This window comes from Antechinus flavipes, chromosome 1 (genome assembly GCF_016432865.1).
Source record: "Antechinus flavipes isolate AdamAnt ecotype Samford, QLD, Australia chromosome 1, AdamAnt_v2, whole genome shotgun sequence".
NCBI lineage: Eukaryota > Metazoa > Chordata > Mammalia > Dasyuromorphia > Dasyuridae > Antechinus > Antechinus flavipes.
In genome coordinates this window covers 98,423,869-98,439,149 of record NC_067398.1, presented here as the reverse complement: position 1 = coordinate 98,439,149, position 15,281 = coordinate 98,423,869, and the positions used below count along the sequence as shown (strand labels likewise).

The window sequence follows — 15,281 nt, the reverse complement described above, 5'->3', positions numbered from 1 at the left end:
AGTTATCTTGTTTTGTCACACAAAATTTAAGGCTGGTATTCACTCTTCTCCCATAGTTAAATTACTCAGGCCTACTTTTGACAGGTTTGTAAAGCTTCCTTCATTGTGGAAATGCCATTTTGGATGTCCTGGTGCTCAAAGGTCATTGCTGCCTGCATTACTAAAATAGTGCTATAGCCCAGAGCATGATACATACTCTCCTTTGACCTGAAAAAGACATAAGAAAACATAAGAAAATTTAAATTAGACTGATCCAGAACTTTTTAAAAACAGTGTCGTCTCAAATTGAGACTACACATAAAATTATAAAGGTATTTATCTATTAAACTTCTCATAACTGCAGTAATATATAACACATCATCTAGATTACTGATTTGCTGAGCACTGCAGACTAGGTACATTGCATTCTAAAAATTCAGCTACTTAAAAACTATTTTGCGGACTTTTATATTTAGACTTAAAATAACTGTCAAATTTCTGCTTCAATTTGTATAATCTGATTTTTCCTTCACCACAAGAGGGCAGATTCATTATGAACTTATTTTTTTTAAAAAGATATCAAGCAATACATTTGCCCCTGCATCTCTTACCTTTCCATCAACCAAAAATTAAGCAAACAGTTCGTGGGATTTAATTTTTGAAAAAGAATTTAGCACAAAACTCCCCTATGCTAAAAACATGATCATTTTTCATAGCAGGCACAGGCTCTTCCTCTCCCTCCCTCTCCTCCCCTCCCTATTTACCTGCCCCCCCCCTTCTCTTTCAGCCCCTTTGTGTTTCCCTCATACCCCCCCAAAAAAAAAGACATAGGAAGATCTGTGTAAATAAAAATATTTATAGCAGTACTTTTTTTGTAGTTAAGTATTGGAAACAAAATGGATGCCCATCAATTAGGAAAAGTCTAAAGAATTTGTGGTATATGAGTGTAATGTTCTTGTTATAAAGAAAGGGAAAGAGAAAATAGATTTTTTTGTTCATTTAAAAACACATTTTTTAAAAACTATATATTAAAGTAATGGAATGCAATAAAATTTAAAAAAAAAAGATAAATGGAATTACTTCAAAGAAATCTAAGGTTATATGAACAGATAAGAAGTAAGCCAACTCTTGGTAGCAATTAATGATTCTAATCAATCTAAAAATGAATTACAAATTCAGAAAATGATGAACCATGGCTTTCCACTTCTTGAGATATAAGGGATTTTAAATAAAGGATAAAATATTTGTTTCTTTGTTTATGGGAGATATATATACATATATATATACATATCTATAATCCTCTTTTTTGTTCTTTGCTGATATATAAATGCTTATTTTTGTTGATATTTCAAATCTGCATATATTCAAATCTGCAACGGTTAAGTACTTACTCAATGCCCTCCTATAGCTGAGTCATAAGAACATTCCTGTCCCTCCTAGATCAGGAGATTGCCCCCAAAACCCCACAAATCTTACAATCAGTCAGTGCAGATAAGAAGAACACCAAACCACAAGTATATCTATCATGAAGATAAAAGGGGGAAAAGTTATGATAGAAAAGGTGAGTCAACCATGACCCAGAACATAAACAGAAATGGTCAGAGTAATCCTCGAAGTCTTTTAAATAAAGTGCCCATGACAAACTTGCAACTTATTTATTTTGGTAAGAAAAAGGCTAAAGCTAAAAGACAGAATTGCAATGAGAGTTCTTGATGTGATGGGACTGGCATCAATCAAGAAGCCTGCTTATCCCAGAGTTGGACCAACAGCCTGGCAGAAAAGCAAGGTGGCATTAGGAGGTAGGAGGATGGGGAAAAGCAGTTACCCAGAGGGAAAGGAGAGGTATCGAAATGGAACAACTGAAGGCTTCCCATTAAAACCGTTCATCAACTCTTAATGAGACCTAGCCACTTAAAAGCTATCTGCGGTTAGCAAGTCACTTGACTTTATCCTCTTAGCGCACAGCTGCAACATCCCTGGATTCTGTGTCTATTTCTTAGCTAGAAGCAAATTTTGGAAACACTTTTCATTTTATTTTCCATTTGGATATTAATACCAAATCAAGCTTCTTGGGAAAATAAACCTAAAACACATCACTCCTTCCTGAACAGGAACACTCAATCTGCTTCTTAGTTTATATGCAAAAAGTAAAGGTTGCTCATAAACACTGCTAGGACCAAAAAGAGTAGCACTGAGAATAAGGCTTTACAGAACATTAACTGTGGCCCCAATACCTTAAATTTGTGACCTACAAAACTATACTTTAGCAGAAAGTTGTTTTATTAATTACTGTTTTTCCAAGCAACAATACTTTTTTTCAGTTAAAAAGCAAACATTCCCATTGTTTTTGTACCTCAACATCTAATCACGCTTCCCAATACATATAGAAAATCTTTGTAGATAGATAGATATATATATGTCAAAAGATAGTAATTCACACAAATAAAATGAATCAAAAAGAAAATGAGCTATTAATTCAAGGAATAGTAAGCACACAACTCCATCATGAAAGAAAACAAACAAAAGTAGGAACATAAACAAGTAAAAGGCAACAATGTTCTAAAAACTCTGCCTGACAACTATTTGCACTACCTATAATTATAAGTAACTAAATTAAACTTACCATGGCCGAAGTAATTCCAAAGCTTCTGAGAATCTATTATTTAGAAATAAGTTTAATGCCATTGTACACTCCTCCAGGGAACACCTTAGATCCATCTTGTTTGCCCTAAAGATCAAGAAACATAACATATGAATTTACTATTTGTATTAATTAGCTAATGGTTTTTACTTACACTTTTGAACATAAAATCTGTACAAATTAGTCCCTCTCATCAATCACATAAGACATGAAATTGGTTTTAAAAGAAAAAACCACCTGCAGAATTTTGATTTTGCATAGTGCTTTATAATAGATAAATATTTAAATAAACAGGTGGGCAAACTAAGTAATTTGAGAAACAAAGCTGCTATTGAGAATATGTTTCAAGCTTAATAATCAACACTAGAAAGCATTTTAAATAGAACCTCTAAGTCAGAAGCTTATAAATTACACCAAACTATACATCTGAAAAGCAAGTAAAATTAAACAGTGCTTAACGACCTCTACAATTCAAAGTATTTAGAATTGAAAAGTGTCTAAGAGATCATCTAATCTGGAGTTTTCAAAATTAAGTGGCATGCCTCAGTGGGGGAAGGTAAAGAGGGGACATTCCTCTCGTGTGTAATGCAATGATCAAAATTATTGCTTATTTTCAAATATAACTTCCATATAAATATACTTTTTGCCAATTAAAATATTTCAAATCTGCAATGGTTAAGTACTTACTCAATGCTCTCCTATAGCTGAGTCATAGGAACATTAACAAAAGCATACTCAACATAGCAATTTCTCTCCAACTGGAAGTTAGTGCTACTTAAAGACTATTTAATACAGCCTGCACAAAGGAACATTCTATCAGTAGTTTGAAGCTGATGACAGATAATTTCATCATGCTGCCTCCTCAATTTAAAAAAAAATTAACCTTATAATACCTGAAATGATACCTAAAAACAGATAACTTTTTCAGTAATTCAGTTTAATTTGTTTTAAATTTATCTCTATTTTTATAAATGAAATAATATCCCATCACAACATAAAACTGGAAGAAAAAATCTAACTGAGTAGCTCAAAATACTACAAGCAAGGATAAGAGTTCAAATAATAGAAATAAAGAAAAACAAAGTAAAAAGTCTAAATTAAGGTATAATTCACTTTAGGGGCAGGCCAAGCCAACGTAATAAAAATGACAATTCTACCTGTGAGAAATAGTGGGATATTTGATGTTTGTAACTTGGCTGTAAAGATAAGGAGGAATCAATTCAATGGTCTATAGTCCAGGGGTCCTCAAACTTTTTAAATAGGGGGCCAATTCACTGTCCCTCAGACTGTTGGAGGGCCGGACTGGGTAAAAACAAAGTGGGCCTTTAAATAAAGAAACTTCATAGCCCTAGTTGAGGGGGATAATTGTCCTCAGCTGCCGCATCTGGCCCACGGACTGTACTGTGAGGACCCCTGGTACTATCTTGGTCAGCAGTAGTGCTTGTGGTCACAATATTCCAACACAAAGTCAGGAGGAAGGGAAGAGTGAAGTATCCTGTTAAGATATCTCCAACCAATCACCTTGTGAGTCAAAGAAACTGGCAAAATATAAAGTCTCTGAAAAAAGGGCCCAGGCCTAAAACTGGCTAAAACCATCTCAGGTCAATGAAGGGACACAAGCTTTTTGTAAATGCTCAAGCTTGATGAACCTCATACAAATTAACTGACATCCCCGAGGGCGGGATTAGTCATCATCTTTGAATATAAAATATATGATCAAGGAGAGGACATATTAAGGAGTGGATGTAGTGGGAGTGGAATGGCATGTGACACTTCTGAAAGGTCTCAGTGGAAACTCAGAGAAGGAGGAGGCAGGATTAGGGGAGGATTACAAGGTGTAATTGTCGGCTCTGATACCCGTGTATTAAAAAGTGTAATTGTTCATCTACTACACTCTTTTGGGGGTTCATCCCTAAATAAATCAACTTAATTTAGTGCCAGACCTATTAAACTACAAAAAATTATTTTATTGAGTTAGAATAGATAATAACAAAAGGTTAAGAATGTCAAAGAACTAATTTAAAAATTAAGAAAATACAGTTCTTAAACTGTATTATAAGACATTAATCAAAATCATGTGGTACTGGCAAGGAAAAGAATGATGGATGAGTGGAATGAAGTGGGTAAACAATGCACAACTGTTAATGTTTGAACTTAATGATAGGAATACCATGGCCAAAGAATAGCTGATGTCATAATGATATAGTATAGCTTCTAGGGAAATATAGCAGTGATTTTGGGTCCCCTAATCTTGAGGGGCTTCTGTTCTGGCAATCTATCTTTGGAATCTGATCCAAAGGCTCCCCCATCCCCAATCTAAGAATATTATTGTTCTAACAATGTCTGTCAACAAACATTACTGTCTATTGGTCAGTGATAACCAAATTCCAGAGACTACTCCTTGATCCCTACCTCTGGGCCATAAAATTAATCTATCAATAACATGTAGAACTAGATAATTGTGTCTCCTAACTTGCTTCTGTTCCTTTGCTAAATTCTTTTGGAATTTAGACAGCTTCAATAAGCATTACAATTATAATAAACTTTGCCCCTTGACTTGGAGATAAGTTCAAGCCTATAAATTCTTTTGAGACACTTTATGGGGGTCAATCTGTGACCCCCAATCTTTTGGAGTCCCTTCCCAAACCTCAACAATAACAAGATATAGGTCTATAATTTATAGCAAGGGTAGGGAACCTTTTTTCTTCCAAGTGCCATTTGGATATTTACAGCATCATTTAAATTATCCAAAATTATCAACTTAGAGAACTCAAACAGTGGGAGACTATTCTACCTAGCTTGCAGCCCACCATCCTTGATGATTGATTAGACAAATGATTTGATTTCCTGCCTGTGGGCCAAAGATTCCCCACCTCTGAGTAAAAGAAAAAAAATATGGGGGAAGGGGAGAAAAGAAGAACATTCTTCAATTTGGATACCATTTAATAAGCATGCAATCATTTATATGGGGAAATGAAGTAAGGAACTTGTCTTTCAAGTTGTTAACCAAAAAAAAAGGTTAATTAAAAAATATAAATTTATTAAAAAGAAGACTCCAAAATTATGAGGATAGAGATACAGCTTTCAATATCATTATGAAACATTGACTTTCTCTGTACTTGACAGAATTCAATTTTAAGATTCTAGCAGCATAGGGTATTTGCTATCTAAATTCTCTGAAGTTTCAGGTGAACTATGGGATCCTAATTTGATGATCCCTTATAGCTTTATTTTGAATAAAGTCAGAACTGTAAGGTTTCAGCTGGTTTTCACAACATGAACTAGTCATAGGAGAAGCAAATTTTGAGTCTGTGCCAACTTTTACTGAAATTACTGTTTTGTAAGAAATTCTAGCAGGAACATATGAGGGACCTCTACAAATAATTTGGAAGCAGAATGGAAAATCCAATGGAACAATATCCTTGAGAATATGATGTTTTTCAAAATACCCCAAGGAAAGTTATAACTGCATGAGGATAACTATAATGGAAGAAGGATTGTACATCTGAAAAGGTTACCAAATTGCAGGGAGATTTTAGGTTTGTTGATATTGGTGTTCATTTTCAAACCCCTTTGATTTTTATTTTCTTTATCTGTAGATTGTTTTCTTGCTTTTCCTCATTTTGATTTTTCTCTTTGGATAAGTCCCAGATTTTAGACATTCACTTTGTAACTGGAGCTGGATAGTATCTACAGTAATGTTTTACCAAGTGTGCTTTCTGTGTACACTTTTGACCAACAGCAGGGGAATATTAAGGAATGTTAAGGGATATTCTGAATTTGTCTTTTTGAGTTGCCATATATTCCAGAAACAATGGACCGCGAGTATATAGAAAGTCCTGAATATATATCAAAGACAAAATTCTGCATCCCCCCTACTTTGAGCTAATATAATTTGTCATTTGTATTGTAAACTCAATTACCTGTGTGTCCTTGGGAGTCAGGACAAATACCAGGCAGTCTGCACTAGACTGAGAATCTGCTTATGCAGCTCGTACCCTTGTAGGTAAGCAGACCATCATATCTTCATGGTCCAGCAGTTCCCAAGGAAAAAGAATGCAGATTTTACCAGCATCTTATTCCTCTTCTGGGAAAACGCTTTGTCCTTTTCTTTACGTTCCCTTCTCCCATGTCATACCCCATTAGGTAGAGATTTGTTTCCTCCTCCATATTTTGCTTTCCTGTCATGAATATCCAAACTTCTCTATGGATTGTGAACTCTTTCTGTTCCACAAGCATGTTCATTCCTCTTATAATAAACTTAGTTCCATGAATATATGACTGTCCACAGACATCCTCCTTCTGGGACAATTCTGGTCTTTTTCTATGATTGCTATCATACATGAACTAGTTCACTTTTAATGCCATAAACCTGAAACTTTTTATCCACTAGGTAAGATCTCTCAACTTTAAGGATTAGGTATAACTTTCACCTCCTCTACAAAGTTTTTTGTGACCCTAACACACCCCCTTCTTATCCCACAAGGCACTCTGTATCTCTCCTCTTGAATTTACCACATTTTGCCTTGTGTCACATTTATTTGTATATGTGTATGAATGAATACACACAAACACACACACACACACACACACACACACACACACACACATTATCCCTCTGATGCAAAAGTCTAAAACGTAGTCCTCAAAACTTTATGTTTGCAGCTTCCCCAAGCCTACCACAATGATTTATACATGCTATATATCCAATAAACATATATTGGATGAACAATCAAACCTGGAACCTACTGATGACACTAAATTCCTGGCCCTCCTCTTCCCCACATCACTCCTTACTCTCCATTGCCACTTGTAGACTTCCCTTTACCACTGTCACTCTATATTCTTATCTTCTTTGAAATTCATAGTATCAAATTTTTCTATCCAATTTAGATCAGAGCTGCTGTTATACATCAGTTATCAAGTCATTATCCCTCCAATTCAAGGAGCTCAGAACTTGATTCACCATTTCCCCCTTCTTCCTAACTCTTATTCTTAGACTAGGAGATTTCAACATCTCTATTGATGCTCCCTCCTGCTGTCAAATTCCTTAACTTCTCAATTCTTTAGTTTTCTTAAATCCTATGACTCAATTCTTTCACTCCTCTTCCGCCACATATAGGAAATGTTACATACAGGAATTTACCATTACCCTCAAATATTCTCCTTCCCTAACTGAAAACTAGGATATTTCTTTGACCATAGCTTCCTGTCATTCTCTCCTATTGGTCACCCCCACTCATGATTCCTTTTTCTCATGGAAACTTCAAATCACTCTACCCCTCAATACTTTATCTGGTCATTCATTACCCCCCCCAAGACCCTTACTCTCCTTTTTCAAAAGTGACCTTGAATTTAGGCAATACAACTCTACACAGCTATCTATACGGAAATTTCTTTTTCCCTCCCCTTTGTTTTATTTTTATTTCTTACTGAATCTCAGTCCTGGATTACTCTTACCATCTTCTTCCTCTGCTGCTAACTTATGAGCTGCTGAATGCAGTTAGAAAAAGTCACATACAGATTAACTGATTCCACTGTAAATTATGCTACCTATCCAACCTTAAATGTGCCTTCACTGCAGGATGGCAATCCTTTTATTAAACCTAATTGAATTTTTTAAAAATTTTACTCTCTCTCAGAACTTTTCCAAAACTCTGCACCTCCCATTTTACCCTCTCTCATTTAAGCACCTTGTCTCTTATTTCACTGAGAAAACTGAGGTGATTTGACATAAGTCCCTTTTCTCTTCTTCTTTTGATATCAAATTTTTTAATATCATCCCTCCAATGTTTCCCTCTTCTCCAATCTTTCCTCCTTTTAGCTAGTCACTGACCATAAAGGGCTGAAACTCTTGAGTTCATGCACAGAGGTTTGGACATGCAAGCACTTAAGACTAATTACCAATTGGACAATACTCTATTAGCATTTGCTTGGAAAATGGCTTGCCCCACCCATTCTGTGCTGGCTCCATAAGTTGGTGTGTTGAGAGATTGGGAAGAGGGGAAAAGAGTGGAGTAGGACAAGTGAGGGTGACTCCTGGTGGTAGAAGAAAGAGGAGATTCCTGTGTCCACTCTCTTTCTCCTCTCCCTTTGATAAAGAATAAAGATCAAGGACTTTTGTTTATCCTGACTCCATCTGATTCTAAAGTATCCTGGTCCTAACACTGTCATCACAACTGACAAATAGGTTATTATCCTTCTCAAAACTTGGGCAGCATTTAATCCCATCCCTCAAACTATCATCCTATATAATCTCTCCTGTTCTTAGACCAAATCATTCAACTGAAATTGATCTCTCTAAAATAACAATGACTGCTTAATTATCAAATCTAGTGATCTATTTTCAGTCTTTTTTTAAATTTTCAGTTTAACTATTTGAAACTTAAGAGATAAAAACTTTTCAAACCTTAGAAGTATTATATAAATGCTTCTATGTCACATCGGCTACAGTTCAAAATGCCCATTACCTATTCTACTTGCCTTCTGTTATTACCCTCCCATAGTGAACAGACTTCCCTTAATCCTGAAGCTCTTTCTTTCACACACTCCTACTTACCTATTTTTTAGTTTACACATACAAACTTAATTCCTTCTCTTCTTAATGCTGCTAATATAAAACACCATCACAAATAATAAATAACAAGTATATATATATGTATGTATGTATGTATGTGTATATATACATATATATACATATATATATATATATATCCAAGAAATACTGCAAACTAAACCTGGTAAAGTTCTATATATTAAAAATATGCCCAGAAAATACAAAAAAATAAATATATTCTTTTTTTTTATTCTTTTGTGAGGCAATTGAGATTAAGTGACTTGTCCAGAGTCACACAGTTTGGAAGTGTAACATGTAACAGATTGGGGCCAGATTTGAACTCAGTTACTCCTGATTTCAGGGCCAATGCTCTATCCACTGTGCCATCTAGCTGCCCCAATATGTTCTTAACTGGAAGATGGAATGGAGAATGAGATCTCAATTCAAACCAAGAGAAAGAGTGGGAGAGGCGTCTTTTTGCTTTTGTTTCAGAGCATAGTTGAAAAACCCTATATTTATCATATGCAACCAAAACTTCTTCCTGACACCTTCCAAAATGCCACTTCAAACAGATGTCCAGGATATCCCATCTTTGTTGCTGATTTCTATCAATATCAAGAGCACATATTGGCACCTGTCCAGTTAGGGAACAGTTTGTCCTATCAATGTTCTCACTATTTTTGCAAATTGCCTGTTTCTAGGTCATTTTGACTAGTCTGCAGCATTTGGATATTTGTGTGTGCTATGGAAGGATAATCTCAGTTTTCCCAAGTCACAGCTACCACACTAGTTTAAGACTTCCTCTAGCTTGTGGTCTATAAGATTAGTCTACTTACCTAAAATGTTCTCTCCAAACTGTCTTCCACAGAGAGCTAGTCAGTCCTGATGCCCAGATCTGATCCTATGGCTCCCCTATGTAGTCAACTCCTGAGATTCTTTGTTAGACTGGGGATCAACTACAATGCCTTTTAGTATTTAACCCCTTCATGACCCTGCTCTGAGCTGCATTTCCAGGCTTTCTCTTTACACCCTTTTATATGATCTCCACTATCTATTGCTTTTGGACAAGCATTCCTCAGGACTGTAGTACATTTCCAAGTAAACTTTTGTCTCTTAGAGTCCTTGGTTTCCTTCAAAACTTAGATCAGATGCCGTAATTTATGTGAGTTGATCTTTTTACCCTACCCAGTTTCCTCATCTTTATAAAAGAGGGATTGTACCTTAGTATTATTTTGCCCATCTCTAGACAGCAAAAAAAAAAAAAAAAAAAAAAAAAAAATACAAAAGAATTCCTACAAAACAAAAAGATTTCTAAGTTCTAGTCAGTTGACTTATTTCTCGGAATATGTTACAAGTAACAAAAATACATTACGAAGAAATCCAAGGCGACTATAGAGCTTAAAGAAATTGGAAAGATCCTACAGTTTATACTCCTGATTCTACACTTACAGGAATTGATACTTGAGAGATTATTATGTAGTTACTAAAAAGAGAAGCAGGCCTTGAACTTGGGTCCACTGACTTTCAGATTCACTGTACTTTTCTCACTGGTTTTGACTTTTCTAATGAAGTCATATCTGATGATGACTATTGGCAATTATCTCAAAAATTTTTGTTTGCATTGTTTAATTGTAAATCTTCTTTCTTAATACACTTTTAGATTTTGAAGTTTCAGTTCAAAAAAACAAATTAGGAAACTACAGTTGTGTGAAGATGATAATGAAATTTTATTAATTTCTTAAATTTGATTTAATGCAGATGTTTTATGTTACAAGAAATAAATATTAAGAAATGGAAATTCAAGGATCTATAATCTTATTAGTAAGGGATTTTATCTTGTCACTTAGGAGCTATTTAATGAATTGCTACAGATAGCCAGTCTTCTAAGTTTAAGTGAAATTAACAAAGCAAATCCTTGGATAACAGCCACACTGACCAGCAGCTCTTCTAGAACCTCTTTCCGAGGTTGCTTCCTGTTGGCAAAACTTTTGAGAGCCTTGGGTCACACTTACTGTGAAGTACTCAAGTAGGATGTTAGTGTGACTGTTGTTCAGTTATTTAAATTGTGTTCTACTCTCTGGGATCCCATTTGAAGTTTTCTTGGCAAAGGTGCTGGAGTTTGCCATTTCCAAATGAAGGAAACAGGGTCAAGTGACTTGCCCAGGGTCACACAGCTAGTGTCTGAAGCCGGATTTGACTTCAGGGAGTTTTCCCAACTCCAGGCCCGGCCTCTATCCACTGTGCCATCCAGCTGCCAGGATTTTAGTAGAGGGAATTAATTATTTTGATTGACTTAAACTGGACTTTCACTCATATTTTTATTTATTTATTGCTACTTTGGGGAGACTGGAATGGTGGAGACCATACTAATTGGAGCCCATGGTCCTGTAGGAAGGGCAGAATTGGTGCTAGAGTTTGGGGAGGGAGATGTTCTTGGTTCAACCTATTCTTTAGACACTTGTGCTACAAGTGGGGAAGGAAGCTACATACATATAGGACATTAATTCCTCGACATGTTTCTAATTCAGCTTATCTTACTTACATTGAAGATACAGCCCTTCAGTGAGATAAGGCAAAGAGAAAGAAAAAAACTATGTAAACTTTAAGCCAAAAGATATTACAAAACAAAAAGAACCAATGAAAATTTCTCTCAAGATTTTGCAAAACCAAAGTTGAAGATATTTTACACAAGATCAAGCCTCCCTTTTACCTCATCTATGTAATCTCCATTTGAAAACCTTTATTAAAGAATTTTCAAAAACAAGGGAGATAATAACATTAAAATTAATTTATTTTTAGAAGCCTATTATAACAAAGTATAAAATTATTGAGAAAATACACAATGAAAAAACCTGTGAGAAATTTAGTAGATAAGAGTGCTGGGCTGGAGACAGGAACATTTGAGTTCAAATATAGCTTCTGACACTTACTTGCTATGTGATTTTGAACAAGTCACTTAACTTCTCTCAACTCAAATTTCCTCAACAGTAGGACAGCCATTTACCTTTCAGTGTTATTGAAAGGATAATAAATTATGATAAGGTCTGAGGAGCAACTATTTTTAAAACATTAGAAATGATGCTCTGCTACAGATATCAAGCCTGATTTGTATATGTATTAGTGAGTTAATCACATTTAGAAACTTGATAGAACCTCTGAAACCCAAATCTCCTGTTCACAGCAAAAAGATAGAGAACAGCAGATTAACTCTGATATCCCTCAATTAAATCCTGATTACCAAAACACAAAAATTAGAAGAAGCAACTGCATTTTTCAGAGGCAGTGTAGTATACTAAAAAGATGTGAAACGAGATTAAAGTTAATTTCCTGGCTCCAGCACCTACTATGCATATGATCACAAAAAAAGAGGAGATAGTGTAGAACAGTAGAAGGCACACACAACAACTTGGATCAGAGGACCAATATTCAAAACCCAGTTCTACTATTTAATAGTGAAAGACCAACTAGTCAACAAGTACTTCTTTACAGTTTCTCCCTATGCTATTGTTGATTATCACAGAAACTTTACTCTGCTGTTTTTTAAAATGGCTCAACATTCCTTAGAATGCATCTTGCTCAGAGACTCACAACATTGGAGCTAGATTTAGTGCAGAACACACCCAATCAACTTTAGCCCTACTGCATTCAAAACTCCCAAATTTAAGCCACTCACTAGCCTCAGACTCAGCAATGGCAGGGATTACAGATGTATGTGGGTACCATCACATCTAGCTCACCAAGCACTTTTAACGTATCTACTATGTACCAAAAAATGGAGATACAAATATGAAGAATGAAGCCATATCTATTCTCAGAGTTTACATGGGGAGACATCTGAATATTTGCAGAATAAATGTAAAGAAAATATAAATATACCCAAAGTGATTATGTAGAATAAATGGGGAAGAACTCCACAAAGTCCTACTCCAATGTTTCATAGCCTATGAACACTTTTCCTATGTTCTTAAAGGCTAAGACAATGTAGTTCAAGTTCTGGCAGGTTTTACCATATTAGAAGGGCCTTATGACTCTGGTCACACATGGCAGTCTAGTTACTGAGGACCCAGAAAGCTGATTATAGAAAAGCATAGTGTCAAGTGAAAAGCCACCTGGTAATAGGGTTATTGTTTTGTTTTTAAAACCATAGCAACCTACATTACATGTGAGGAGGTTGCAACATATAACCAATGGTGAACTCTGAACAACAAAAATAAAAGACATCAAGGAAGAAAAAATGGAAATCACATTCCAAAAACAAAGGAAATTATAAGTAGACAGTCAATATGCTCCACTGGTTTCCTTTGCAATTGGGGGAAAAGAGAGGAAGGCTTCCACCACGTTGGATGGAAACCTTAAGAGCCAACTTTTGGGAAAACCTGGATAAAAATCACATAGGATGGGAGGCACGAATGATTGCAACTTGCATTACTGTGGGAACTTCCAAATAAATGATATCCTGGATTCATATGAATATGACAGCTAAGGAGAAGTACTAGCAGTTGTGAGAAAGGCTTCAAGCAGAAGATGGCCCTGGAGCTGCGCTTCTAAAGTAATTCTCTGAGGTAGAAGTGAGGAAAGAATGCACAGTGCCCTCTGAGGAGCAAAAAGAAGGTCAATTTGTTTAGAGCCCAGCTTTTTTAAACTGTGGTTTACAACCTCATGTGGGGTCCTTGTGACAATGCAGTAGCAGCAAAATTATGACTGATTACCAATAACTCTTTGATTTGTATATCTATTTTATGTACCTTTATATTCAGAGTCACATAAAAATTTTGGGGGTGAAAAGAGGTCACAAGTAGAATAATTTTAAGAAACCCTGGTCTAAATCATAGAGTACACAGGGAAGGAAGTAGGAAGAATACTGTACAAAGAAGGTTTAAAGCTAAAGCTGATGTTTCTAATTGAGGCATACACTTTGAGGAGATATTAAGCTCGGTTAATACTTAAGTGTTATATTGGTTTCTCAAAGATGTTTGCATTATATGCGACCAGTTTTCAAAATATTTTAGGGTTGATATTTCTAGTACAATGGGCATGAAGCTGTGGTTGGAACCACAAATTTCTGAACATTGACCATAGTAAACTCCAGGGCGAGTGGAAGTTAGTGTGGCTTGATTCAGTCGCCCTGGAGTTTCTATTTTATCCTGAAAGCCAGAGTGTACTTGAATGGGGAAGTAACATGGTCAGATCTGTGTTCAAGTAAACTCTCCTTGGAAGTTGTGTGGAAAATAAAAGGGAGCAGAGAGAGACACGCAGGAGCAACAATCAGGAGGCTTTTGCAATAAATAATCTAAGTGAGGTGTGCTGATGGGGGCCTGAACTAAAGTGACTGACCTGTAGAAAAGGTGAAAGGAATGTTGGGAGATGAAGAGGTAGAAATAGCAGGTTCTGACAAGTGATGTGAACTGAAGGAGAGAGGAGTCATAGATAATAAACAAAGGAGACTGGTAGACTTGTAGTCTACCACAGAAAGAAGTCAGTTTGAAAGAGATGTAGTTTTGAGGTGTAAAAATTAGAATTTTTTTTTTAGACTAGTCAAGTTCGAGATGTCTCTGAGACTTCTACGTAGAAATGTCCAATAGATAGTTAGCTGGCAATGTAAGCCTGAAACTCAGAAAAGAGAATGGAATTGGAATGAACAAATCATTGCACTTCTCTGGGCCTTAGTTTCCTTTCTATTGAATTGGGGGGAAGGGCTATATACACAAGGAGGTTATTGTGAGAAAAGCACTTTTTAAATCTTTTAAGTGCTATTACAAACATTTTGTATAAAATGTTAATTCCCTAAAATTTTAAAATATCCTAAGATATATAAACCATTCATATTAGTAATAATGAAAGTCTATCCTGGAAAAACCTTCATTGTGTGAAAATATAATAAAAACCTCCTTTTTAGAAAAAGACAAATGTTAAGAAATATTTTTATCTGGTCTAGAAGTCCTTTTACAAGGGCTTCGTTATACCCACAAAAGACCTTCAGAAACATAGTTAATGATCTGAGAACAAAGGGTGTTTCTTCAGGAAATGAATAAAGGATAAACTTTGAAGAAAGAGTACTTCTTGTCTGGTTCATACCATTGTACTCACTACTCCAACACCACCATC

General features: G+C 35.5%; 1 protein-coding gene across 7 annotated transcripts in view; it reads right to left on the bottom strand.

Moving 5' to 3' along the window:
• Positions 1-15,281, bottom strand: part of TTC39B (tetratricopeptide repeat domain 39B) — a 136,560-nt gene that overhangs the window by 48,115 nt on the left and 73,164 nt on the right. For all 7 annotated transcript variants that reach the window (XM_051987159.1, XM_051987169.1, XM_051987139.1 and 4 more), the window contains 2 exons: positions 2,603-2,707; positions 76-207 (listed from right to left, as the gene is read on the bottom strand). In XM_051987159.1, coding sequence (XP_051843119.1) covers positions 76-207; positions 2,603-2,697 — 227 coding nt within the window. In that variant the 5' untranslated portion in view covers positions 2,698-2,707. The remainder of the gene's footprint in view (positions 1-75; positions 208-2,602; positions 2,708-15,281) is intronic.